Source organism: Poecile atricapillus, chromosome Z, assembly GCF_030490865.1.
Source record: "Poecile atricapillus isolate bPoeAtr1 chromosome Z, bPoeAtr1.hap1, whole genome shotgun sequence".
NCBI classification, from domain to species: Eukaryota; Metazoa; Chordata; class Aves; order Passeriformes; family Paridae; genus Poecile; species Poecile atricapillus.
The window spans coordinates 19,441,964-19,468,945 of record NC_081289.1 but is presented as its reverse complement, the minus strand read 5'-3'; the positions used below and the strand labels follow the sequence as shown (position 1 = coordinate 19,468,945).

General features: G+C 37.8%; 1 protein-coding gene across 1 annotated transcript in view; it reads right to left on the bottom strand.

Moving 5' to 3' along the window:
* Nucleotides 1-6,271: 6,271 nt before the first annotated feature.
* LOC131572966 (synaptotagmin-10) overlaps nt 6,272-26,982 on the bottom strand; it is a 33,425-nt gene continuing 12,714 nt past the window's right edge. Inside the window, exons 3-7 of the mRNA XM_058826431.1 lie at nt 20,888-21,452; nt 9,619-9,739; nt 9,098-9,269; nt 7,482-7,611; nt 6,272-6,398 (exon numbers count right to left, since the gene is read on the bottom strand). Coding sequence (XP_058682414.1) covers nt 6,327-6,398; nt 7,482-7,611; nt 9,098-9,269; nt 9,619-9,739; nt 20,888-21,452 — 1,060 coding nt within the window. The 3' untranslated portion in view covers nt 6,272-6,326. The remainder of the gene's footprint in view (nt 6,399-7,481; nt 7,612-9,097; nt 9,270-9,618; nt 9,740-20,887; nt 21,453-26,982) is intronic.

The following is a 26,982-nucleotide window of genomic DNA, read 5'->3' as shown; positions in this document are numbered from 1 at the left end:
AATGGATGCATGGATAGATTTACTTTACTTCAGGGTCTTGAATTTTTAAGGTATGAAAATCTTGCACACTGTTTAAGTGCAATCTCTCAAAAACACTTATATGCTTGTATTTTGAAGGAGAGGAAAATTGTATAAAAGGTAGGTTGCTTCCATGGAAACATGTTTCTGGCACTTTTTATAATCAATGGCTTTGTGAACCCTGAAGTTATGATGATATAGCTGTGCTCTCATCCTTTCCTTGGTCTGTCTTCAGTTCGTTTTTTGTGTCAGGCTTCCTGACTTCACCTCTCCAGAGTAGAGGCAGGATTTCACAATTCTTTAATTTTTGCTGGGCTTTGGGACACTGTGTCTGCAGTAACTGTGCCAACACAGGCAGTCTGAATGGATTCGCAACTTTTCTTTTAGGGAGTCTGAGAATACTCCACTTCATTAAAAATAGAATGGTATTTAAATATTTAATCATAAATAGGAAAACTTAAATATTTCAAATAAATGGAATTTAAAATAACACTCTACATGCATATTTGTCCTGCCTCAAGCTTTCCCATCCATTCATGGGAGAGCAACCAAACCCATTTTCTTTGAACACTGCAGTGCCAGCCTGCATCCCCAGCCTGCTCAGACATACATCTTGTCTGCTCTGAATCAGATCTCTTGATCTTTCCTCAGCCTTTTTTCCTGTGCCTGCTTGGGATTTGCCGTTTTCGATGAGATGCATTTTTCAGACTGGCTATAGCATCAGCAGACTCTCCCAGGCCACCAAGATGGACATTAACATTTTATACAGCTCACCTGCTGCTGAGAGACACTTCCCTGTCAAACATTTTCTGACCATTTTTCCTTGAAGTAGATTTATTGAACTCACCTAGTTCTGGACCGATAGTCAACTCAACATATTGTATTCATAAATTATTACAGAGCAGCTCCACTTTCATCACAGCAGCTCTGTGACTTCCTGCAGATCCAACTTCCCAAACATACTGACTTGATTTATTTTTCAGGGAGTCATAATTTCTTTTGCACAGGAGGGAGCTTTGGTGTTCTGGCAACCTATATGACCTGTGTTTATATGTGTTAGATATATTTTGACAATGTTGGCACTGAGGATCTTCAGTAGCAACAATGTGGCTCAGCAACACAGGCTTAGCCACAGAGTGCTGTAAGAAATGTCCTCCCTTGGATCAGCAAGGCACAAAACTTGTCCCTAGTGCCAGCAAAGTGAATAGTCCTCATGATGGCAGAGTGCCAAATCAGTTTTTCCTGTTCTGCAAATTAAATGTGCTTTCTGCCCTTCCAGGGGACTGAGCCCCATGTAACACAAGAATCGCAGTCTACACTAGGGTGGAAAAAAATTCACATGGCAGTAGCAGAGGCATGGTTCTCTCTGAGCCTGTAAAGAGGTTTCCCAGCAACAGCAACATTGTAGAGGTGCTATCAGATAAAACATAAAATCACAGCCCTGAGCACTTGCTATCATCAAGCGTCACTTAGCACTCAGCACAAGACTGAAGGTGTTAGTTCCATTTTCCTGACCAGATTCCCTTGTGAAATTCAAATCCCACCTGCAGCTTCACTTTCTCTTAGATTTCTAGCTCCTGGTTTCATGCATGCTGTTAAAAAACTACCATTTTCCAGGGTTAAGGAAAAGCAAAATTGTGCAGGAGATATTTATTCATCCAGATGAGTAAACGAAAGACACTTTTAGAAGTTAAGGTATTATTTGCCTTGGAAAAGGCAAATGGCTGTAATCAGCACCCCAATTAACTCCTGTGCTTAATGCTGATGCTTCTTCAGGAACGTGCTTCTTTTGTCCTGTTTTACAGCAGAGAAAGAAAGGACAAGTGGTAAAATTATTGGAATTATTATCAGTTTCAGGAGGAAGGCTTCCATTTCACGGCATTTGCAGTTGCATGGAGAAGCCTTGTGTCTACTGCCACATTTTCCTTCATCTTCCCTAGCTCTGTGGTCTGCTCTGTGCCATAATTTAGCTGTTTTCAGAGAGCTCAGTTTAGGCTGGCAAGCCTCAGAAGCTAAATGAACCTCCAATTAAACCGAGTCTCTGGTGTGGTGTGAACAAGAGAGAAAATGTCCCATCAAAACATGCATTAATATTTCTGATATATATGGTATATTTTATCCATATTTTTGGATGGTCTGGCACATACTACATGAGCTTTTTCCAGAAGTCACCTCACTGTCTGATTAACATATATGTCATATTTTAACATCTCCAGAATTTTCAAGCATGTTCATTCATAGAAATAATATCATGTGAACTTTTCAGGTCGAGAAACTGTCACTCAATACAGATTTGTCAAGTGTTTATCATGAACTGAAATGTATTTCTGATTAGGTGTGGGTGTTCTGTTGTAACAGAAGTGCTAAATAATAGTGATTGTACATCCAGCAAGTGCAAGTTCTTGTATATGAAAACCTAGGTTTTTGCATGCTTGAACAAGGTGATTTTCAAACTTGACAGGCACATTTATGGATTTCTGAAAAATTTTACATTTTCAGCAGAAGAACTCTATTACTGAGTTCTGAAATACCCTTATTTTAAGTGTTTGCTTACTCAAAAAATACAGTCAAATGATTTTAGATGTATAAAGCCTGTTAAATTAATGGAGTATAATAAAAAGTTAGTACATATAAAAGTTTATAAAAAAGAGATAGCAAAATAATCTTGGAACTAGACTATCATGTGTATGTTATACATCATCATGTTAAAAAAAAATTAAAAGGATTACATTGAATCCAATTAAAAAGCTGAGAAAGAGGAGAAAAGGATGGATCAAATGAGTCTTAACTAAACTTTTTCTTAATATTGCTCCAAAAATGCATCCACAGAAAGAAATTAGGTAAGTAATTGCTTTTTCCCTAGGAAAAAAATCAACCCAATGAAAACATTTATTGTTGGCTCAATATTTTCTTAAAAGAATATTGGAAGTGGTGGTGATTCTTTAAGAAAAAATGTATAATTTTGTTACTTAAACATAAGAAACCTAAAGAATTACATTTATTGAAGAAGAAATTTTGCAGAGGAAGTTGCTGGCCACTTTATCTCTGACCAATATTCATATTCCTAAGCCCAGCACAGACAAAAGATGGTGAGGAAAGAGAAGGTTGCTTGCTGGGAGGGCGAGAAGAAGGGCCATGTCAGCAGGACTGTAAAATGCTGTGATCCAAAGCTGGGGACATGGAGTGCAGTACATGACTTAAATCTTAGTGAGCTTGTGCTCACCTGTGCAGTGTGAAAGTACAAAAAAAAGCCAGGCCGTGCAAATACAATTCTTATTAAGTAGTGGTGCTGTTTCCAGTAAACAGCTTCAAGAAAAATATTCAAAAATAACTCAGGCCTTTAGGAAAGGAGGCTTTTCTAACTGTTGTATAAGTACTACAGTATATTTTAAACCAGCCTTTTGCCACATTTGATTTTTCCCAAATTAAGGTAATGCATGAGATGTGGGAGATATGTGGATAAGCAGGGAAAAAAAAAATCAGGATGGGAGCAGGGAACTTGTAACTTCTCCAAATTTCCAAACCAAAATATTTAAAAATAATAATTTAATAATGATATACATTGAGAAACATATTCCTTGACTTAAACTGTGCTAACTTTTTCCTTGGTGCTTCTGTGATGCCACTGAGAGCAACTTGTGAACCAGGCTCTAAAGCCAATGGATGGGTTGTACTAAGTACATATCCTGTCTTTTGAGATAGTTAAGGAAACAATGGGGAAAAAATAATCTTTTTCACTAATTCTATTAATCACTGCTAAGGGAGTAAATATAATTTCTTAGGGCATGATTTTTGAAGTTAGATGTCCAGATGATTTTTCAGCCTGATTTCTTCTAGATGCAGAGCACCTATCAGTCAAGTTTAGACACAGAAGTCATTCACTATTGTTACTAACAGTACCAAAAATAACACAACAGGGAGGCACAAACCAAGCCTTTGGTATTTGACAACAATTAAAATTTAAGAAAATGAGTCTTGAAATACCTTACTACCTATGATGAGACATACAGGATACTCATAGAGAACAGTAAAATAGGTAAAAATACGTTGCTCATTGCTGAACACTTATGCTACATTTGATCATGAATTTGTTCACTTTTTGGATATTAGGTGCAAAAAAGTGCAAAGAATATTTAGTTAACTGTTACAGTACCACATTACAAAAAGTATTTTCTAGGCCACAAAGGCCACTGTTGATATAATTCATATTAAGTAAATGTATACATAAAATATTTTTTCAATCTCCATATATATATATATCTGTTTCTATATCAGCCTTGCAGAATCATGTTGAAAATGATCTAGGCCACAGAATCTTGTTAGGATAACAATGATGGGAGGGAAAAAAAGCCTCACACAGGAGAGTTTGTTCTGCTATTAAAAAAATTATTCATCCAGAGCAAATGGAGGAATGAAATTCTGCAAGGCTGCTCTGTATTTGTGGTGATGAAAATACAATCTTAAGCAGGGAGGATTGGTGTTCAGCATTACCAATCCTCTCTGTGAGAAACCATTTCTGCCTAGAGGCCATGAATAATAACCTGAAACAGGCATTCAAACACTTGGTCTGGAACCTTTTCATTTTTCCCTTTTTTCTTTCTTTTTTTTTTTTTTCCTTCTTTATTTGGTAAGACTGTCTGAGAGATTGTTTTTTATATTTGTTTCCTTGCTTGCTGTGTTCATAGGCACAGGAGGCAAGGTATAAAAGCTGCCTCCTTTTGTGACTTAGATACGCCTGTAATGTTAAGACCAGTCCTGCTAGATTTTCTGGAGCAGTTAAGACACTTCAAGGTATTTTTGTCTGTCTTAGAGATTAGTCAGTGGCATGGAGGGACTGGATCTTCAGGAACATATTCTCCGTCAGCCAGGCAAAACCAACTAAAAATGGCTCTTCAGAAGTTTGCCAAAACAACCTTTTCCCTTCGCATCCAGATTAATTCTCAACATTTCTGTCATTAATCATTAATCAATCTTCCTTTGGTGCTTTTCTCCTGAATGATATTTCTGTAAAAATGCTGCTTTGGAAAACACTGTCTCCTCAGTTTTCTTTATTTTATTCTATCTTTTCTATATTGCAAAGATACAAAAAGTGCCACCAATTCTTCCTAATTACAGCCCCGCTTTCAAAACCAATCATGCCATCACAAAAAGAAAGGAAAAAGGAAAAAAGAAAGTAACTATCTGATTTATCTGATTGAGGTAAACTGCAGTGTTTAGAGATAAATCCACAAAGTAATATGTAGTTCTCTTCTGGTTTTTAAAATATCTGACTACAGCCAATAGATTTTTGCATTTGTTGTCATTTTGTATTCTAATAAATGAATTTACTTGCTTGTAAAACACATTTCAATTTCTTTCTCCATAGACTGACAGAAAACACATCTCAAAGTCATATTTAGTATATATGTCTAGAGGCATCCAGCCAGCAACCAGAAACTAAATTTCATGTGTGCTGTGCACTCAGTCAAAATAACTTCAAAGAAATCTATGTCTGTCACATTAAATCAAGAATCACAAAAACGTTGTGGGTAACTGAAATATCTGGTCAATTTTGTGAAGAGATAAATCACATTAAATCAATTCCTTTACTTCTGAGCATTCTGTCCTCTGCAGTTTGACTCTTTGTAGAGATGCAGCTGTCATCGTGAGTGCTGGGGGGTTATAGCTGCATAGATCCAGTTCTCATACCTGTTTCATAAGGGCTGGACTAAAACCCACTGAAGTCAGTAGATCCTCCTCATTGGCTCCACTGGGCTTTAAATCAGCCCTTCTTCCCTGCCCAAGGAATGGACTGATTTTCCAGATACTCAAAACACGACAACAGTTGGGTTTTTTAATGCAACATTCAGTTTGAAGTGTGATCTTGCAAAGTCATAGAGGATTTAGTGCAATTTAGAAGGAATTTACTACATGAACTGTACCTAACTGTTTGCTCTCCTTCAAGAGAATTAGGTGCTAAAAGCTGCAGTAGTTTTGAATTCCTTAAGGGATCTTTTTTTCAGATTTCTTTGCCTATGAAAATGTACAGGCCCCATCAAAACACTGCTTGAATATAACACTGGACATATGCCAGAGGTAAAACAGGTGAATGAATTTGCACAAGGAAGGGTTATATTTGACTCAAGTCAACTTCATTCACACATTAACAAATCATTATAAACTGCCATATAAGACTTAGAATAGGAAAGATGTATTTTGATAAAAAAATATGGATATAGTTCATCTGTGAAAGCCAAACCTTCTGTTCATGTAGATGTGAGCTATGTGGGAGCCTTGGGCACTGACCACGATGAATCCATTCTCACTCCCTAGGGTGTAAGCGGTGGTTTGGGTGAGGAGCAGGATCCCTGGCTATCAAAACTGGTCGCTCGGCCAGGTAGCTGGAAGAAAAGTGTTATTTTTACAAATGTCTTCGTATCTGGCTGTGCATCATTCTCATTTCAGAGGATGAGAGACTCTCTAAAAAGGAATCCAGATCACATCTAGACCCTTTCTAATCTCTGGATCAAAGTTCTCTGGTGTCAAAGTCTCCAGCAGAACTAATAATGGAAAGAACATTTCTGAAGTGACCTTCTAAAAATGCCTCTGACTCGTTTCACAGCAGTGGGTTTATTTCACCAACAGGGGTGGTACCTCTGTCTCCTAATTTACATAAATCAGAGCCATGAACCTCTAAAAGGCACTTTAGTGCCTTGACTCAGTTTCCTTGCTCCCACACTCTTCTTGGTGTTTTACTGGAACCTTGATATGCTTTTGCTACCTGTCACAGGACATGTTGTGCAGCAATGTGCTATACAGAGTGGGGAAATCAAATGGCCTCAGGCAGAAACTAATTTTTCTACAGAGATTGCTTTTGTGTTGGGCTAAACTGTGCCCCTGCTGCTTCCTAAGGCTTCAGTATGTGTCTTTCTGAGTCCAGAGCTGTGAGGATTTTGTGTACAGAACACCAGCAATGTGTGGACACAGCAGATCGCAGAGGGAGTCCAAGCCCAGAGACTTGTAGATATAATCACCCCCTACATTTGAAAAAGCTTCCAGTAAGCATCTGTTGAATAACTCTGGAGGGAGCTGCTGGTATGTTGCCACAATTTAGCCTAATTTGCAGGCCAGTTCCAGATTAATGTTTTAGCAACAGCAGCTTGTGTTAAAGATTTTTGAATAGGAAATGATTGCTTTTGAAATTTTTGCAAATGATCTCCTCTAAGTAGCTGTAAGCTCTTTATCATAACCTCTGGAAATTTTAAATGTCTAAATGTAATCTTACAATGCCTTCAGAGTGTCATGGAAACTCTTGAAAAGGCTCTTTTAAGTGATAGATAAACCCATGTAACTAGGTTTAGGCTGTGCTAATGATCTTCTACCTGATCTATAAGTACTGCACCAATTTTCATGATTCTCAGAAGTCCGTAAATGTGAGGGACAAAAACATTCAGTATCAAGGAGAAAATTTTGCTACTTTTTACCTCTACTAATGGGTGCCAGTGAGTTATTGGTTTACGTGGGTAAGCCAACATTTCATTCCAATGATCTCTTCCAAGGCCTTCGGCATCAATTCCTGTCCGGCATACTCCAATGACCTCATTGTGCCCTACTCTGAGAATTGTAGAAAGGGAAAGAATTGATTTTTAATAAAAAATTGTTTTAATAACATCTGGTATACAATTCTGTTTACTGGTTTAGTGTGACACAGAATACAGGACACAAGTTTTCACATCATTTATTACAGACATTAGTTTTGATGGTAGTATAGTAATATTAAACTCTGTAATGGTAGCATCAAAAACCTCCAGCTACTACCAGAGTGCTTCTAGCAGGTATAAAAATAGCAATGAAAACATAATCCTTGCCATTAAAAGGTTACAACCCAAAAGACACAAGGACAGAAAAGGATCATAATACACAAATTTATCTGAAGGAAAACATGCTGAATTTTGTGGGAGAGGAAGGTGAAGGAAAATGGTGGGGAATACATTTCCTGCTGCAAATGCTTCAGACATAATTTCATAAACTATTTCTCAGCTCTAGCTGCTGTGATCTTTGGAAGTTCAGTCAAAAATGTGAAAGGTAAGAGTCTTAGCTGTAATAGGCCATACCTTAATACTTCATGCTCCTCACAGTGCCATAAACTGGTTGAGGAACACCAGAAAGTAATTTTCTGTACCTTGACTCTGTGTACCTTAGAATAATGCTTTCCAATTTCCCCTTAGCAAGTGCTGGGAAAGGAGGAGCTGAGGAGGACTGAAAGTGTGCAAGCTGCTGTGCTCCTTCCCTGCTAATGGCACCGTGCTGCCACTCTCACGTCTGACCGAGAAAGTATTCCTGGCAGAACTTGGAGAACAACCAGAAATCTGATGGCAAGGGAAAACAGTCTGAAGGGTGATGTTACTAAATTGGACTTTCACTGTTTATTTGTCCTGCAGTCTCAAGATCTCATTACTAATAGCACTTGAATGAAGCAGACTTGGCTCAGACAGGATTCTGTCAGTCACTGTCTTGATCAACCTGCAGTCCTTGAGCCACTCTAAGCAGGAGTCTCTTCCTGTCAATTCTCAGTGATGCTGTAGATGATTAGCATTAGACATGTTATCAGTGAGGGCTGAACCCAAAGGTTACACATTGAAAGGTTATTTTACTGAATCAACCCAAGAATTAATTATGACTTAATTCAATTATGTAATTAGCATTTAATTCCTTTTTAGTCATTGAAATTTTCTTTAGTTTCAAATACCTGCTATTTAAATAAAAATTAGAGGTGTGAGGGACTTTTTTAAGCTAGAAGGCATACTTGATTTAAAAAGTTTGTACATAGTCCAGCCTGCAGAAATGGACAGGAATGTGTATCAGGGCTAGTGGCCTGAAAGAAAATTGAGCCATATTTCTTCCTTATCTCAGTTATTTATGATACAGATAAAATGCCATGTGCCCTAAAAGGTGTGGAAGCCTCAAACCTCTTCAGGACAAGGCTCCAATGCTTTATCTTTTGTGATGCTGAAGCTGCTTGTAAGCTCAAGGAGGCAGAAAGCAGTGGCTTGCAATGATCAGGAACTGTCTCAGTGGTCAGCAAGTGAACTGTGCTTACCTGTCATAATCCATCACTGCAATGGAGAGGCTGACCTGGTCCACGTTCTCTGGTGGGATATCAAAGATGATGGCCTCATTATAAACGGGATTCAGAGTGTTCTTCTTTGTGGTTGTTTTCCGCTTTTTCAGTCTCCGTCCCTCGCACATCAGCGACACTTTGACATACGGATCTGAGTAACAGATATTCAGTTCATGCATTAGGACCCAAAGCCATTCAAATGTGCAGCACAAAAACATTGTTTGTGGTAAGAATGTTGTATTGCTAAGGTAAAAAGTTGCAAAGATTTGAGTGACCCTGGCAAACACTGCCTTCATCATGTTGTAAATGCAAAGGAAAGGTATGGGTTCTCCAAACAGACACCCTGGCTGCCAGACCATAGATAGGCAGTCCTTCTAAACAGGTCTGTTGCCATTCTGCTACTTCCATCCCACAGCCATGTTAGGCGCACAAATCCCAAGATGTTATTCAGCCCCCTCCTGAACAGACTCTGCCTTGTTGTTTAAAAAAAGTAGATTCACCTGATGCACCAGTTATATCCATTGCTTTGAGATTTCGACATTTGATGACTGTCAAAGTCATTCTCCCAGCAGTAGGCAAATAACAAAGGGAAAACATGATCTCACCCAAATCTATGCTTTCCTGAAAAAGAAAAGCAATTAGAAACCTGATCATACTACCAAAATTCAGTTCAGATCATGCAAAACTTTAATATTTTTTCCAACATGAAGAGAGGCTTCTTTTGCAGCCTCAGATGCTTCTGAAGAGGTCACAAGTAATTTTCAAAAAATATTTCCATAGGGTATAGAAGGAGTAACAACAAAACTACATTTTAGGGAAAAGATCTTCAATAACTAAACCGAGAAATTAAAACAAAACCAGAGACAAAGCTATCTGGATTCCTTGTCTTTTTGTGTTGAATTCACACAAAAAAAAAGGTGCTGAAAGTAGAATGTCAAGCTCTGCTCTTGAAACCACTCATCCTCCATCAGCCCCAATAGAAAAAAATCTGATGATTTCTTCTGATCTGAAGAAATATAATGAGATCAGTCACATTTACATGATCTTTAGACACTGGAATTTATGTAGGAGAATAACTTCTTCACAGGTATGCGAATAAAAAGTTAATCCTGTCTAAGTGCTTCAAAAAGAAGAACATGCTTGTGGAAGTTGCTCTCTTTACTGCTCGCAGTGTGCTTTGAGAGGTTGCTCTGTTTCAGAAGAAAAGCAAAGTAAAGGAGTAGCACCTACAGCTCAAAATGATAGATAGGGTCCACATGAATGTTAATAATCCTCACAAAGAGACAGGTCCTATATCGAGACCATGTGCTAAGTGCTCATGCAATAGGATGTTTACATACAGTTTAGATGCTACAATACTTGAGAGATGTAACCTAAGCAAGTTTCTACCAGTTCTTTTTTTTTTTATTTTCTCAGTTTTACAATGATCCCAACACTGCAAAAGTTTAGGTTTTGAGATGTTTTTTATGTTCTAAATTGTTCCTGTTCTTAAATTTAAATACACCTTTGCTACCTCCCCACCCCCCAAAAACTGAAGAACTTAGATATGAGTTTGTAAGGAAGACACTCTGTAAAGCAGCCACTCTCGAGCATGCTCATGTGATCTCAAAGGACATTTTTTTTTTTTACTAATACTAAAAAACTTATTTTTAACATCTCAGCTTCAATATTTTATCTGTCAAACCTACAGTTACAGTGAGAGTAAAAATTCACTTGAGAGCCACTGGATTTATGGTACAGCTGTTCTAGTATTAGAAGGCAAGCATAATATATTTTTAAATGAAACATATTAAAATAATGATTGCCATGTAGATGACAAATACATTGTTTACAGTTAGACAAGACAGTGTTTCTTGTTCACATTCTTCAGCTGCTTATGTGAACAGTTTTATTGATTTCCTTCAGGCTAATGCTCTGTCTAAATTGAAACAAGTATTTCACATCTTTCTTGAGTAAAGAATGTGACTTAATCACATGCTTTGGGGTGTGGGATTTTTTTGTATTTTGTCTTGTTATTGTTGTTTTTTTTCTCCCTGCATGGCAGACTAGATTGAACAATACAGTTTTGTATCAGCTTTAAAGTCTCTGTTGCAGTGGTAATAAAATATTGACTTTTGTATAAGTTAGTCAATTCACATGTTCAGTCATTTTGGCGGGATTTTGTTTTGACAATTGCTTGATAAGCATGTGAACGTGCACTGTGGGCAAATTTAATGCTTGTCAGAATTTCAGATTTATCAGAATTTCAAAATGATTGAGCTCATTCATTTCACACAGGACAATATAGAGCTCTTTGACCTCTCCCTTTCTTTGCCACAAAGAGTGCAGAATTTTGTGCCACAAAGTAAATTACCAAACTCAACTTTCTATTTCAGAAAACAAATAAAGCTTGAACAAATGAATGGTAATTCTTTCCACTAATTTGTTACAGCTGTAAGTGATGTTTTATATTTTACAGTCCTGACATATCTGAACACTGTTTCAAGCAGAGCACCTTCTACTGGCATTACTCACTGAGTTCAGAGTCTGATGGTTGTTTCTCATATCCATGTATCAAACAGATCTCAATCAAACAGATCTCACTCTTTTGTTTGAGAAGAAAATAGAGTTCCCTGAGTTTCAGTGCTTCAGAGTTACCTAAGGTACCTATGTTGAGAATGGCGATGAATATGGGTTTCATCACGAAACACCATGGGTATCTCATAAAATGATCTCATTTTTTCTTCTTCAGAGAGATGTCTTGTGTAGGTGAATAAATAAAAAATAATTTTTGAACATGGGAGTATGAACTTCTGTGTTCTATTTCTCTTTGAAGAGAAATCGGGTATACACGCAAAGGTTTGTGTGAGCTCAGCTGATAAAGCAGAATACAGACAGGACTATGTACTATGACTTAAACAGTTTAAAAGTAGCATTGCTCAAAATGCTTTCCAATCTCACTCTGTTGTTACTCTTCAGCACATTTTTGAGGGGCAGAGAAAAGCAGTTTCTTTTCTGAGTATCTGCCAAGACTGGTGATCTTCCTTCACACATGAGTGTGAATGTGTGAAGTTTTGAACATTCTTTTGAAAAATTAAGATTAAAATTATACCTATATATTATAGTGTACTGCATAAAATGTCTGAGATATCTCTATTTTCAGATACACATTTTATTGTTAATTTGAGCACTAGATATTCATAAATTTGGGGCTGAAAACACAGATTAAGACCTAGATTATAAATATAGTAACACTTTGTTTTGTTTGGTTTTTTTTAGCCTATCATGACAGTCTTTGTTAATCACATTGATTAAGATGAGTAACATTTTTTAATTCCCTGGATCCTAAAACATTATCAATTTTAGTTGAGATTTAAATATAGGATTCAATTTAATTCAGAATCTCAGTGCTATGGAAAATTCATGTTTTTCTCATTTATTTTTTCTCATTTATAATACACTAGCTAATCAAGTTGACACAAGTAATCTGACAGGAACTCTTTAGTAGAAGCAAACCCGAAGAAACCAAGGCAGGAACTGCCCCCAGCAATCACATCTGCATTACAGTGCACCTCAAAGAAAACACAACTCACAAGACACAATCTTGTGGTTGTCACAACAATGGTTGTCATTTGTGCATATTTTTAAACAATCCTCAGATTGCCTTACATGAATCACATATTTTCCAAAAACTGCGCATGACTTAGATAACTCCCATGACACTTCATCTCTTTCATAGACCTATTTTGAGATTTTCTTTTTCTTCTTGAACTAAATTTGGGTTTCAATTACCAGCTAGCTTTATGGATGCTTGTAATGATTGCCTCCCACTGGCTTCCAATAACAGATGCAGAAAAACCAGCATCGAGCACAGCTGCACTTATGCAAATGGAAGCATTTGTTGACACCTCATGTCTTTCCTTCACTTATTTCCCTTCTGTATCCACCAGCCATCACACAGTGCTAAGGATCTGAAACAGCGGCCAGCACTTTACCGGCTTCAGTTACTTTCATAGCTACCATTTTACCTCTATCCCATCCATTTTCTGGAATGGTGGGTCTAGAACAAAAAAAACCAAAGACAACAGTGGTCTTGCAGGCACATGTCAGTTATTCTGATAAACTCTGTGGGTTTCGAGCTACAGAATGCAGATTTTTTACAATAGCACAATTCTCTTCCCACATTAGCAACCATGTGAATGAATGTGCTAATAATATTTTTGCATTACTTCCATTAAGGATGGATCCATTAGGATCTGTTCACATTCTCTGCTTTGTGGGCTCTTGGGAAATTACTCCAGGAGTTGGCACAGTCAGAAATAAAAAGTTCCTTATGCTGTTCTATTTGTTTCCATACCCAATGGACAGCAGTGCTCTCATTTTCACACATATGCCTGTAAAAATTGCATCATTTCTACAGAGGCTGTGGAAAGAAAAGGGAAGGGACACAAGGAGAACTTTGGAGAACTTGTAGGGGAGCATCAATAAAACTGATTGAGGTTTTTGAACTGCTATTGCTGGAAAAAGCTTTTCTGACACTTACTCCAACTAATTTTCTCAGTTGTTTCCACCAAACTGAAGAGATAACTTTTAACTAGGAACCTCCACAAGTTCAGTGCGGAAGATCCTTCTAGATTCAGGGTGGTTTCTACTCACATATCAATCCCCATAACTCTGAAACTGAACAGGAAAACTGTTTATTGCCTATACTGATAGTCTAATAACTTTCACAGCCTCCCTCCTCTATGCCAACATCTTAACTGACTTCCTAAGATAGCAGGAGTAAAGAGCTTATAGGAACGTGATATGTGAAAAAACCCTTAATTTCTGAGTCACAAGTGAACTTTAGACCTTTTTTTCACTGGTGCTTGTTTCATTTTCTTTTCCACTGCTTTTCCAAGTTTTGAAATTAAAGCAAAGTCTTTAAACAGCAATGTATTCTTACAATGATCTACGTAAATGTTATTGGAACTGGAAAATTTACATGCTTTTATTGTTACTAGCCTTCCATGGTTAAAATAATAAGTATCTGCATAATGAATAGTGCAGCAGAAATTAGATTCCCTCAAAAGTTACTTATTTCTAGTTTATTTGTCATTCAGATTATCATAATCCACAGTAACAATTTCAGTTCTTAAATTCAATTTCAATATCTGGAACTACTTTCCTATTAATTGCAATTGGAATGACGTTCTAAGGACTGCATGTAAGAGTAGCACACTTACTACATTTTTGTTAAAAATACTAACAGCAGCATGAATTCCATTTGTACTTGATTTCTAAACAAATTATTTGAAAACTTTACTCTCACTTTTCCTGATATATTTTGAGCAAGTGGCTGTAATAAATAATAATAATAGTTTTCTAGCTACCTAAGAAGGTATTCAGGCATTTGCTTTTTTAGACTTTTAGCTGTTTCCTTTAGTAACACTGAAAACTGTTTTTCTATATAGTATGCAAATTTAAAGAAAAATGCGTTGGCAGAGCTAGACCTTTGGATTACTCGAATATTTCAGGAAGATAATTCACCCACAGCACAGATTTTCTCTGTTTAGAAACATATTATATATATTTCTCCTTTCCAATAAAAACTACTGACATTAAGCTTCAAGAATCAGGGATAAAATATAACAATGAGTGTTGGGAGTTGGATGGAGAGAGAAAGAAAATCTATCCCCTGAGAAAATTAGTTAAGAACATATTAAGGTATTTTGAGGTACATATCAAGAGTTAAAAGAGTGATAGTAAAGAACAGGAGAGAAATCTACCAGTCTGTTTTCTCATTTATGCATTTAGAATCCAATGGTACCCTTGCTATCACAGAAATTATTAAAAGTTCCGTGAGGCTCAAACTGGAGAGCTAATTCTACCACCTCTCGGGGGATTTTCCTTTGGAAACCTTGTCCCCACCGCTAATATTTATTTTTGTCTTCTGTTATTCTTTGCATATCAAACCCAGCTCTTTCCTTCCTCTCAGCACCGGTTCCTGATTGAGCTGTTGCCCTGGGAAATGAATCAATTAAGTTTGTGTTTGTTCTTGCCTCTGTGGAAGACAGTATGGAAGCAGTGGGGCCTGGTGCTCTATAATGACTTTGACTTCTGCTTGCAGAAGGCTAATGCCTGTCTGAGCCTGTCACCCTGATTGCTCTGGGTAAGCTCTGCTGCTGATTGCAGCCCTGGTGGCAGAGGGAGGGCTCCTTGAGACTGCAGAATGCCCTCAGTAGCGCCCTGGAATGCTCCTGGGTGCTCCTTGTGCTGCTCCCTCCATACAGAACCACCTCTCTTGTGCACTGGGCGGTTGTTACATCTTGCCAGGCACCAAGGAAGCCCTTTCCTGCCTCAGAACAGCTGAGAACAGAGGTGCTTCTGTGAACCGACTGTGACAGGAGAACGAACCAAAATGTATATTGCCTCCCAGAGAAAGATGCTTTTCTGAAGCTGCAGTGCAATGTCTGCTAAGAGACTGCAGTGAGAAAGTCAGAGAGCTCTCAGGGCACAGCAGGTCAGACAAGTCATGTACCTGCAGCTGCCACAGCACTGTCTGGATGCAGAGATATTAAAATCCCTTGAGGAAACCATACCCTTCATTCACCTAATACTTATTACTTTTAGGGTAGAGTGAAAGTAGCAGTTTGCCCCTAGAAAATCCAAAAATTTAAATAATTTTTTGTTTCAAATGAAGAGAAAATAATAATAATAATAATAATAATAATAATAATAATAATAATAATAATAATAATAATAATAATAACAACAGTAATACTAGTAGAAAACTTTCCTGCTTTCAGTAACTGGACAGAAACTCACCCTTTCTCTATTTTCTTTTCTAGTTATCAAATGGACCTAAAGCAGTTCCAAACATAAATTGTCCAAAATGTTTCCTCTAAAGAATGATGCAGAGTATTCTCTCACCTGCTCAGCAGCAGCACTGGTCACATGGATCCCTTTTATCACTGGCCCTGAGCAGAAATGACAAGTGCCAGCAGTTCTTGGCTTAGAAGGGGCTGTTCCCATTACAGGGATGATAAATGCTCCTACACTGACAAGCCCTGAGTCTTTCACACTTGTTTAAGTTTCTGTTGAACCTTTCAGGTGCATTTCCAGAAACTTTCATAAGTCTCAGTGCATTCTGATGAAGATGAGTAGCTGTAGGGCTTAGCCCACTACATTGCTGGTGATATAACTTTTCCTCATAGTGCTGCTCTTTGAACACTCAGAGAAACAGGACAATCCTTAAAATGTGGCCTCAAGGCTGGGCTACAAAAGACATCTCTGTCAGCTCTCTGCCACAGTTGCTTTACTCAGGGAGAGGTCTAAGGCTTTGTCCACCTACAAAGCAGGGGAAATGGAGAAAACAAAGCAAACATGGGTGAAATTCAAAGGTGGGTTCATTCTTGTTTGATGAGGAAATCGGAAGAATCTATTTTCATAACAGAGGCCAGCAGCCAGCAGAATTACCTGTTATTTCTACTCTGGCAAGTGTTTGATATAAATGAACTGAGACAAATGTTACTGTCCTACTTATTTTAAATAGATATATTTAAGCACTTCTGTCTTTCCCAGTGACACTATTAATTGTATTCCAGTTGCAATCATGCACCACAGACATAGCATGAAGACTATATCCTTACAAAATCTGCTTTTGCATTCTGCTTCACAAATGAGCAAACTGCAGCACTGAAATGCCTCTTGTTGGGGAGCTAAATAATAATCAAGTTCCATCTGTCTACATGAGATAATTCTAGAGGCTACAAGTACACGACAGTTTGATGACTAAGATCCCCAAGAGACTACCACTGTTGGAAATGGAAATGGCTTTCCTCTAAATTCTGAGCTTTAATTTTTTTTCCCCAATTGCAGTTTCCTATAATTGGTTACTCTAACAGACTTCACAGGATACCTTCAGAAAAAAAAAATAAAAAAATCTCTGACAGTCACTTGCTAATTTTTGTAGGCAACAGCATTAGAGGAAGTTTCCAAAGCAGGTGATAACTTTTAAAATACTTTTAAAAGTATTATAGGAACCTAATAAATTTTTACATGCAGAAATTGTTGGATCACCAGCAGTGGACTTCTTGCATACAAAATTTTAACACACTGAATATTAGAAGTGCTTGTTACTATCAAAATATTAGTAATATTTTGATAGTAACAAAATCTCAGAAATATACGAAAAACTTACAAGCACTTGACAGAAACAGAAGTCTCGTGTTGATTAACAATCCATTTGATATTATTTGTTTGCCTTTAATGTTATGAATTAATTTTCTCAAGTGTAGTGAGAATTACAGTGTTCCAATATACTGAACAACCTTCACAGGTGGTCTAAAGTTGCCTCTTGATTTTTTTCTTTTATTGTTTTTTTAATTAATCAGGTGAACAGAAGCAAATGATGGATTATTAATTGAAAATTCAATCACTTGTACAAGCAAAATTTGGGAATATATCAGGTATGTAATATACTTTTCTTACACTACTGATTTTGCTCTAAATTTACGTTAATAATTTAACATTAAGAAATGAATACACTTTAGCACTTAAAACAGGTACATGTTACATATTATAAAACATGGTATGTTTTCAACATCATATATAACAGAGAGACAACGGCATGAATGCAAAAATAGAGGTAAAAATACAAACTAAAAAATGTGAATAAACATCTGAAAGCAATGAGAATAAAAATGAGAGTGTGTGTGGGCCAATCCTGCACTTCCATAGAATAATTTCAAACGATTATTAGGAGCAAAGAAAGTGTATTAAAACTGTAGATTCACACAGAGTTTTTTGGTTTAGAGCCAAAAGGACTCAGTGCAACAATCCGGTCTGATTTTCCCAGACTATATTTCCTGTACCAAATAAAAATTCTATATGCAAGCAATGATTTTAAATTTTAATTATATTTGTGCAAGCAAATATTTTAAAAGTTATGTTAACTGCTGACAAAGAGTTGTTGCATAAGAAAGACCGTCCTGATCTCCCGTGGCAATTTCCTTCACAGGCAAAATGCTGCAATCCATTTTCTTGGTAAATCTCTCTAGTAATGTTTAAGACTGCAAAGTTTGGTGCCACAAGAATAGATTCTTCTCACTCTGGTAATAGGAATTGTTTTTACCCTCCTTTTAACTTCTGAGTAGAAAATTCTTGACTGTGGAAGAGAGGTAAAAGTTTCACAGCTGAGGAAAGGCTGGTTCCACTGGTTTTTTCAAGTTTTGGACTAATTCTTTGATCTATCACTTCTACCATTTTCCACATCTTGTCAACACAAGCAGATCATTGGGTGTAGGAACCATGTCTGAGCAGAGACAAAAAAACTTCCCAGACCATACAGCAAACAGAGAGAAGGTAAAGAAGTAAAAAGCATGAGAGAAACGAAATTTGCAGAGCAGCATCTTGGCTCCTGGGCCCTACTGGGTGGGTAGGGCCTTTTCCAGTCACACAGCCTGCCTGATTTGCAAAGATTCTTTACCAACACCAAAGCATTCTTGTTCTGATTAGAATTATTTTCTACCAATTCTAGAACCAGCTGGATCTTTCTTTTTCAAGGCTTATCCAAGTTCAGTTGACTCTGGCCAACATTAGTCATTTAAATGAGACTTAGTGTCTTTGGTAGATTTTATATAAAAAATACAGAAAATATATTTTATAATAATATAATAATAAAATATATAAAATATATCTATATATTTTATATCTGTTTAAGACAGTAAGTCCTCACTGATTGACATCTCACACAGTGTTTATTCCTGTGAAGGTCTGGCTCTCTCAATTTACAGTTTCTGAAATGACAGAACTAGAAGCCTGTATTATTACTACATAAAATAGCCTAAGTAAAACATAAGGCAGCACATTGCACATACAGTTACTGGACATCTTCTAGGAAGGCTTCATTTTTCCAGGAAAAAAAATCAATTGCCAGTTTCTTACATAATTTTCTGAGAACAGGGTAAGGCTTGTGAAAGCTGATGAGGTTACCCAACACTGGAAGACATCTCAATTTTTTGTGGCTATTGTTGTTGATGGTTGAAGTGGAGACAACCTTTTCATACACATGCAATACTTTAAACTATACTGACTGAAAGGCTGAAATCCAAAAACCTCATGTTTTCTCTTCAGCTTGACACAGATGAAAACACCAGCAGAGTGAGTTAGGCACTAAAACTGCATGCACTAACCCTTAGTGAGGAAGAAACTTGAACTGGGATCCAATACCAAGATTAGCAACCATTTTCATTCATATGTGTATTAGTATCAACTCCAAATGCATAATCTGGTATGGCATTTCAATCTGCTCAAAACCAGTGATGAACACTCCAAATATTTTTATTTGTTGAAACTGTTCTAGTTATCAGTTAAAGATCTCATAGATACACCTGCTCCAAGTGACCAGTGAGCTTTTAAGTAATTACTGAAGTATTAAACACAATATCAAAGCTAGAAGAAATTTTTAAAAATGGTTATTTGCACTATTGTCCAACGACCATAAACAAAGATTCAAATTTAAGCTTGAGAACACAATTCCTAAATTAATCTGAAATATAAGCTTGATCAAACTAAGCACACACAGATTAAGATTTCTGGAGGTGTGCTGAAGTCTGTTCAGAGCAGTTTTGTAGGCCCAGGAAAATAAATAAAATAAATAGCTGCTGTTGTGAATTCACATTTGAAAACTGCCTCCACTACTCTACACTCTGGTATTTCTCCTTTCTCAGGGATCACAGTGCTCATGCTCAAATTGGTGAGGCCATATCGGTGCTCCTTATGCTTCTAACCATGCAGACCTAGACCTGTCTGCCTAGCAGGTATGAGCATCTTTAAAGCATTTGATGAAAAAGGCATGGGAAGTCTCTGGCTGCAGGGATGGTGAGAAGCTTCTGTCACTTATGTGTAGTACTGGTCTGTCCTCTGTTCATCCCCGTGTGGAAATCTGGCCTTTGCTGAAACCCTGGGATGAGTCACACTGTTTGGGTACACCCACAGAACCAGGGATGGCAAAACTTCTATATAAATAGCATGTTAGTCAAAAAGAAACTGAAACCAAATCCAAAACCAAAATAAACACCCTACACCTCACTATTTTAACTGGGTTTTTTTTCCCCTTTCAAATCCCAGCCAGGGAGGATGAGTTTGGAAGTCAAGGCTAATAAAGCAATATCTGGAGACTGCTGTTCTCTGGAAGCCTGCCATTCATCCTGTCACCCATGCACGGACCTCCTCTTCTTGCTTGCAACAATAAACTAATTAATTTCTATTTCCTAATTCTTCTTGCTTGTTTTTGAGTTTTCGTGGCAACCGGCAGCAATGCAGACACAGCTTTTGGGGGCCCTAAGCACAGCGCAGTCAGCAAAGAACATTTTACACTTCAAGCACTTTTAGCCTCCTTTCCTTACCAAGATTTCTAACCTATGAATATTTCCTAACAAGAGCAGGATAGGATTGGCCCTTTTTCTTAATAGGTGGTCATTTTGCCGGACAAAGTATTTTGCTGACAGGAAAATGTTATTAGTTCTGGCTAAGCAATGACTTTCATGATGTAGCATTTAATTAATAAATGTAATTTATATACACACAGTGAGCCATAAAGATGACAGTATGTTCCCAGAAGATTTTTTGGTAATTAAATTTTATATCTTCCCAAGCATTATTCTCTGTGCTCAAAGGAAAATATTGACAGCTCCTCTTTTTATTTATTTTTTATTTTGGACTCTGCTGATAAACGGGGTACACTGCCAAAAACTACAAAAGAGAAATGAAAATATGATGTTAATGCTTTTGTAATGCATTACTTACTGTGGTGGCACAGTGGATGTCTTTCCATACATTGGCTTCCCTGGAGAGATCTGAGACTTCAAAAAGGTTATCAAGAATAACTTCCCCAATCATGTCATGTCTAGAAAATCGGTCAAAATCATAAACACTGAAATGCAATTTCCTGTTGCTGAGTTGATCATAGGCTACAGGAAACTGAAAGGTTTCATCAAAGACAGGATTCAATGTCTTTCTGTGAACTCGTGTCTGAAACTTCTTTTTCCTATCTGGAAGCAGATAAATCTTAACGTAGGGGTCAGATGTTCCTGTGAAGTCTTTAGCAGGCAGATCTAAGGCTTTGACAATTGTGACAGCCAGAAGTTCATTCTCATAATCATACCGGAGAGTGAAGTTAAGTTTTCCACATGTTTTCACATCTTCTTGCTGCCCATCAGAATCCACAGACTTCTGTTTGTAGAGTTCTGGTTTTATTCTCCCAATGCTGGTTGTGGTCTCTCCCCTTTGCAAAACCGGGTCTGTCCCCATGTTAAAATCAACACTGGACACTTGCATCTGCCTTGGCAAGTGCCTCCTGAAAGAATTGTGCCTGCACACACACACACACACATACACACACACACACACACACAGAGACACATAAAACAATCCATGGTTATCTCTGGGAAAAGACCATCTCTCAAAAGAAAACATAAGAAAAAATTAGTGAGGGCTCCTCTCTTTAAAAGAATTAAAAAGTAATCATCTCCACACCCCCTTCAGTGTTTTGCAAGTCTTAAAGCATCCTTGAGAGGAAATGATCGTTCAGAATTAATTTCTTGGCCTAGGGGACACCCACTGTACCAAAAATAAATATATTTATAACTTAGATTTCAGACTATGCTGCTGAAAATGAATTCATGTTCTTTCACAGAACAAGCTGACAGTTCCAACCTTGCATGATTCCACTTTGCTAGGGCCTGAGTAATGTATGGTAAAACAGAAAAAAAAAAAAAAGCATTTCCAGAATTTTCATCAGTACTCTCCAGTTTTTGGAGGCATTCCATGGTGATTTTCCAATTAAATATTTACCAGCCTTCGCACTGATGACAGTGAAAGGCGCCTGAGAGAGAAATGCAGAGTTGTGTCTGGAGGTTTTTAGCGTAGAGCTTTGCCATCCTACAACATTTTATATACACCTGCCTGGTATCTGCTACACTGAGTTGAAGGCTGCCTTCTCCAAAAGCACTGGGAATATTTTGTTGTGCCTGCAATGGGTTTCAGAGTTTTGCCAAACAATTTTCTGCCATTGCTTCATTGCTTTTTTTTCCCCTCCTTTTGTTCTCATGGTCTGCTGTGCTGTGTATTAGAAAGCTGATTCCTGTGCCACTAGCAAGAAACAGTATGTTAAGTTGCTTGCAATTCTGAATAATACAATGTTGCATAAACATATATATTTATGGGCTTATCTTGGCTCATGATTCCAAATGGAAAGTTAGTGCCATTCTTACTAAGAGTGAAATCAAACCCCTGGAGTGCCATACAACCTTAGAGTTGTAAAAAAAAAAAAAGCTTCACAGCATTTATCAGCAGCAGATGCCATTATAACTACACTATCCAGTTTATTTTTTAGGCATTTTCACATTTCCTTGGTACTTCCCTACCCCAACAATCTGTGCTGCAGAAGCTCACCACCTCCTCCTGTGAGCACACTTAGTTACCATTAAAGAACAATGCAATTGTCAGAATTTCCTCTGCTTTTTGCAATCAATTGCTTATTAATGCCACATGTAGTCTTGCCTTATTGCTTGGTATCCCTGTGGTGTTGTGTTCTGAAAACAAGAGGTGTCACAGATGTGTGTTTCTTTCTTTAAAACAGAAATTCAAATTGTCCATTTGAAAGCAACCAGGACTCATTTCATAGATATTATTTGTATTTTTGCTGTAAGTGAAGAGGTTGCAGAAGGCACGAAGCACAAAACTGCCACAGTTCAGCTGAGCAGAGATGCAAGAGGATAATCTGCAGCTATTCAATAATAGACAAGAACGCTACCCCCTTCAGCTCTTTCAGTCCTGCTAGGTGCAGGGAGCAGTCCTAGCTCAACACAAAAACAGGGCAGGGAGAGCTTCATAGCCCAGACTTGAAGTAACTGAAAAAAATCCAGGTGTTTGGATCTCAAATTTAGATAACAATATTGTTATATAACAATATAACAATATTGTTTAGATAACAATCCCTCTTGTAACATATGTATTAATTAATATTGTAATATATGTAATAACACATCACTTTGCCTCTCTTTCTTTACAGATGGGTAAGTTGAAAGATTTTCTTCTCTCTTAAACACCAAAACTCCCTGAATTCATAGTGTCTAATGTCCACATTGGAATGGAGTGAGGAATGAAAAGGCCCTGACTGGTCAGAAAAGTAGAATATTGTCCTTGGGGCATTTCACAGGTGTTCTTGTGCTTTTGCCCTCCAAGAAGCACAACCTCATGGGCATGCCAGAACATGGGGAGGGAGCCTAACTCCACCCAAAATGTAACACATTCCTGGGCAGGCAGCAGTTTAAGGACTATCTTTTTAGTATCTTTGACTTAAAATGAGGCCCAGGAAGACCTGTGTTACTGCTAGGGAGAGACTGTGTTACCGCAGGGAGGCCTTCCTGAGTGCCCCTCACACCTGCAGCTGTGCTATTGAGGTGATCTCAGAGTCATAGAATAGTTTGAGTTGGAAAGGACATGAAAGATCACCCAGTTCCAGTCCCCCTGCCTTGGGGGTATCATGTTCAAACCCTGTTGTACATAAGCAGCAGCTAAAACTGCCTTTGCAGGAGAAACAGTGAAGCTGGTTGTATGACATCAGTTTGAGCAGATACAGGTGCATGACAAATTCTCTTTTCTTCAACTTCCCTTGCACTTATGACAATCTGAGTTAATGCATGCAAAAGCAATATTTAAGACCCCAAATCTATGATTTCTAAGGTACGAGCTTTGAAATTTTCAGACTTCATGCATTTCAGATCCTCTGCTGAATTGTTGTGAGATGTCACAAAGTAAAAGAATGCATTTGTATGGTTGCTCCCTGCGGGAATCAGCAGCACTTTTGCTCTAGTAAGCCAAAGTCCTAATTACACAGTGCCTAGTATCTGTTCTGAGTCACAGCATTTCACCAAGACAGCTAATTGGTCTGTTAATTATTAAGGTGTTTCATTGTTGTCATGGCAACATATTTATCTTTGTTCTGCAGTAACAAAGAGATTAATGACTGTGATAATGAAATACAAGGATGTAAGAAAATCAGGTTGTTAAAATGTGGCAGAGCTACCAACATGTGCAAATCCAGGTACTTCAGCCTCTACTGACTCTTACATGCTCCACTCCTATAGTAGACCTGCCTTCCGTAACAGAGCAAATGCATTTTGAGTGACAGCAAATCTGTATGTAAATCTAATATAAAACTGTATTTTCAGGGACATAATGACACTATGAAGCTGATTTCAAACCCAGTAGGACAGCCACATCTGTGACAAAAGGGAGGGATAGGATGCTCACTCATGAAATGACGAGATTTATGAGAGGTGACTCAGGTCTAGCTTTCCTAGATAGCATTAGAGCAATCTTTTGGTCCAAATCCAGAAAAGGGCATGATCAATGGTGGTATTTAGACAGAACAAAAGCTTCTCTCTTCTTGCAAACACTAAAATCAACAGATATATTTGTTCTTCTTTAACCTTAACCAACCCAAGCACTTCACTTTTGCCTTTGTGCCCCTTGGGAACTGACTGGCTCAACATGTTCCTCTCCAGCTGATGGTAAAGAGCAAAAAGCATGTTCTTGGAAAATACAGGTGAGTGTTTGAAGACTGGATTTTCATAGAAGCAATAAACTATATTGCAAAATATTATCACAAAGTATGGGAAAGGGTGGTTCTCAATAACACAGAGCAAAAGATATTTGCAAATGAACACCACCGCTGCAGTTCTGCTGTAGTGTACTGGTTAATTGGTGTAAAGGACTAAAGAGCTTTTAACAAATGGGTCTTGTCATATTATCAGGGACTATGAAAAATATGTAGTTATAACTAAACAGAAGTGTATCATTTCCCCAGACTAACATGTCTCAGTGTTAAATGTACAGTCTAAAAAATGTGATCAGGCACATTTGAATGTTGCTCTGATTGGCTTATAAAAATCCTCATGCTTCAATTACAATGACTTAATATGATTTAATTTATTTTATTAAGAGCTGATAGCTTTATGAACCCATCGTAGAACTGGTTACAACCCTTTAATTTGCCCCAGCTCAGGTGAGAGCAGTGTACAGGAAACAATCCAGACAGCAAGCATTTCTCTCAGATCCTTTGTCAAAGGAATCCTTTTAGAAGAGGGTGCATCTGCATCCCTCAGGACTCCTGAGGGCAACAAAGCAGTGCTGCATTGAAGATGGTGGAAGAGAAGTTGCACTACCTCTGCATCTGCCATTGGCTCCTTTTTATTTAGGGCCCCCAATCAGGGGCACCAGAGTCAGATTTCAGTCATTTTGCTGGTACATTGTTGCCAGCTGGGGCAACACACAGTAAGGAATAATTCAGAAAACTGGTTTAAATGTTGTCATACATGATATTCTTGGCAGCAGCAATTAATATGGGCTGTTCAGTTAAGACTCCCTTAAGGTAAACAGGATGTAGATAAAATGTGTTTTCAAACAGAAAGATCACCATTTCTGGGTAATTTTTAAGGCACATGTCATTCTAAATATGTTTTGTTAAAGGATGCAGAATTTTTCACCCAACTCTAAAAGAAAGTGGTGTTTTCAAACACCCTACTACTGAATGAGTATGTATATAATGAATATATAGATATGTATATATATGCATATATAAATATGCTGAGAGAAGTGACAGACTGTTGCTGTGGTGGGACAATAAGTTACTCAAAGCACAGGAACTATCCCTTTCAGAGGAGATTTAACCCTGATAATCTTGAGAAGATAAAAAGAAACCTCCTTTACAAGGTTGCATAAAGACTGGTATTGGTAGGTGGTTTTTCTTTTGTAAAACTGTCCTTGGCTTCACAAATATTTTGTATTAATTTAGATCCCAGTCCAAATCACTCTAGAGACCTGTGAGAATATTTTCACTGCCTGAAGTAGATCTGGAGCATATTCCTGGAACTTCTTTCTTCCCCTATAGTACCACTGGGACTATTCAAGTCCATTTGCCAGCCAGCCATTTCTTCTGTCTGTTCAGGAGGTCAGACAGTCTGAATACTTGGATTTGATGGGTAAAACTCTTTCAGTTAATATCTTTTTAGGTAGCAGTGAGCTGGGTAATGGGTTTGTCATGCTAAACTGTACAAATATTTGTTCCCCTGTGTTTAGTTTGAACAGTTACAAGTTCAGAATTATCTGAGCGTTGTGGCAATGTTGCTCAGTGTGGTTTGGATGCTGTGCTCCTGTTCTGAGCAGATGGATACAGTAGCAGGAACCAGGCAGAGCCAGGGTAATGTGGCTTAAAGCCAGCTGGACAGCCTCATAATTCAGGAGATGCTTCGGCTGCTCAAGTCAGTCAGACCTCCTCTGGCTGGAGTGCTCTCATTTTGTGAGCTTCCTGTGGCTTCCTGTTGGCTGTTCCATGAGGTTGGAATAGCTGAGAAAAAGCACTTGAGCACTCACTGCCACAACGAGTGCATTGAGCTGGCCAAACATTGTCTTTAGGGCTCCCAGGAGGCCAGCAAGGTATGTGCCTGCTCAGTGTAAAGCATGTGTCTTCTCCTCCTTTTGTCTCTAATTATTGCAAATGTGAGCCTTTTTTTGTTTTGTTTGTTTGTTTCTTTGGGTTTAGTGGGTTTTTTAATTTGGTTGGTTTGGGGATTTTTATTTTTTTTTTGGTAGTATGTGTTTCCTTAGCAAATGGCATTTTGACAAAAACCTACATCCTACACAGTATCTGTACTGTAACGTATGGCATTACACAATACGTCAGGTGCCTCTTTTAGCCTTAATTTTCCCAATCTTTGCTTATAAAACAATCTCCTTTTTATTTTAGGATTTGATCTTTGCAGTTCATTGTTTGTTCCCATGCATTAAATTTGTTGACAGTGTTTGAAGAAAATCCCTTTTGAATCTATATGTACCTG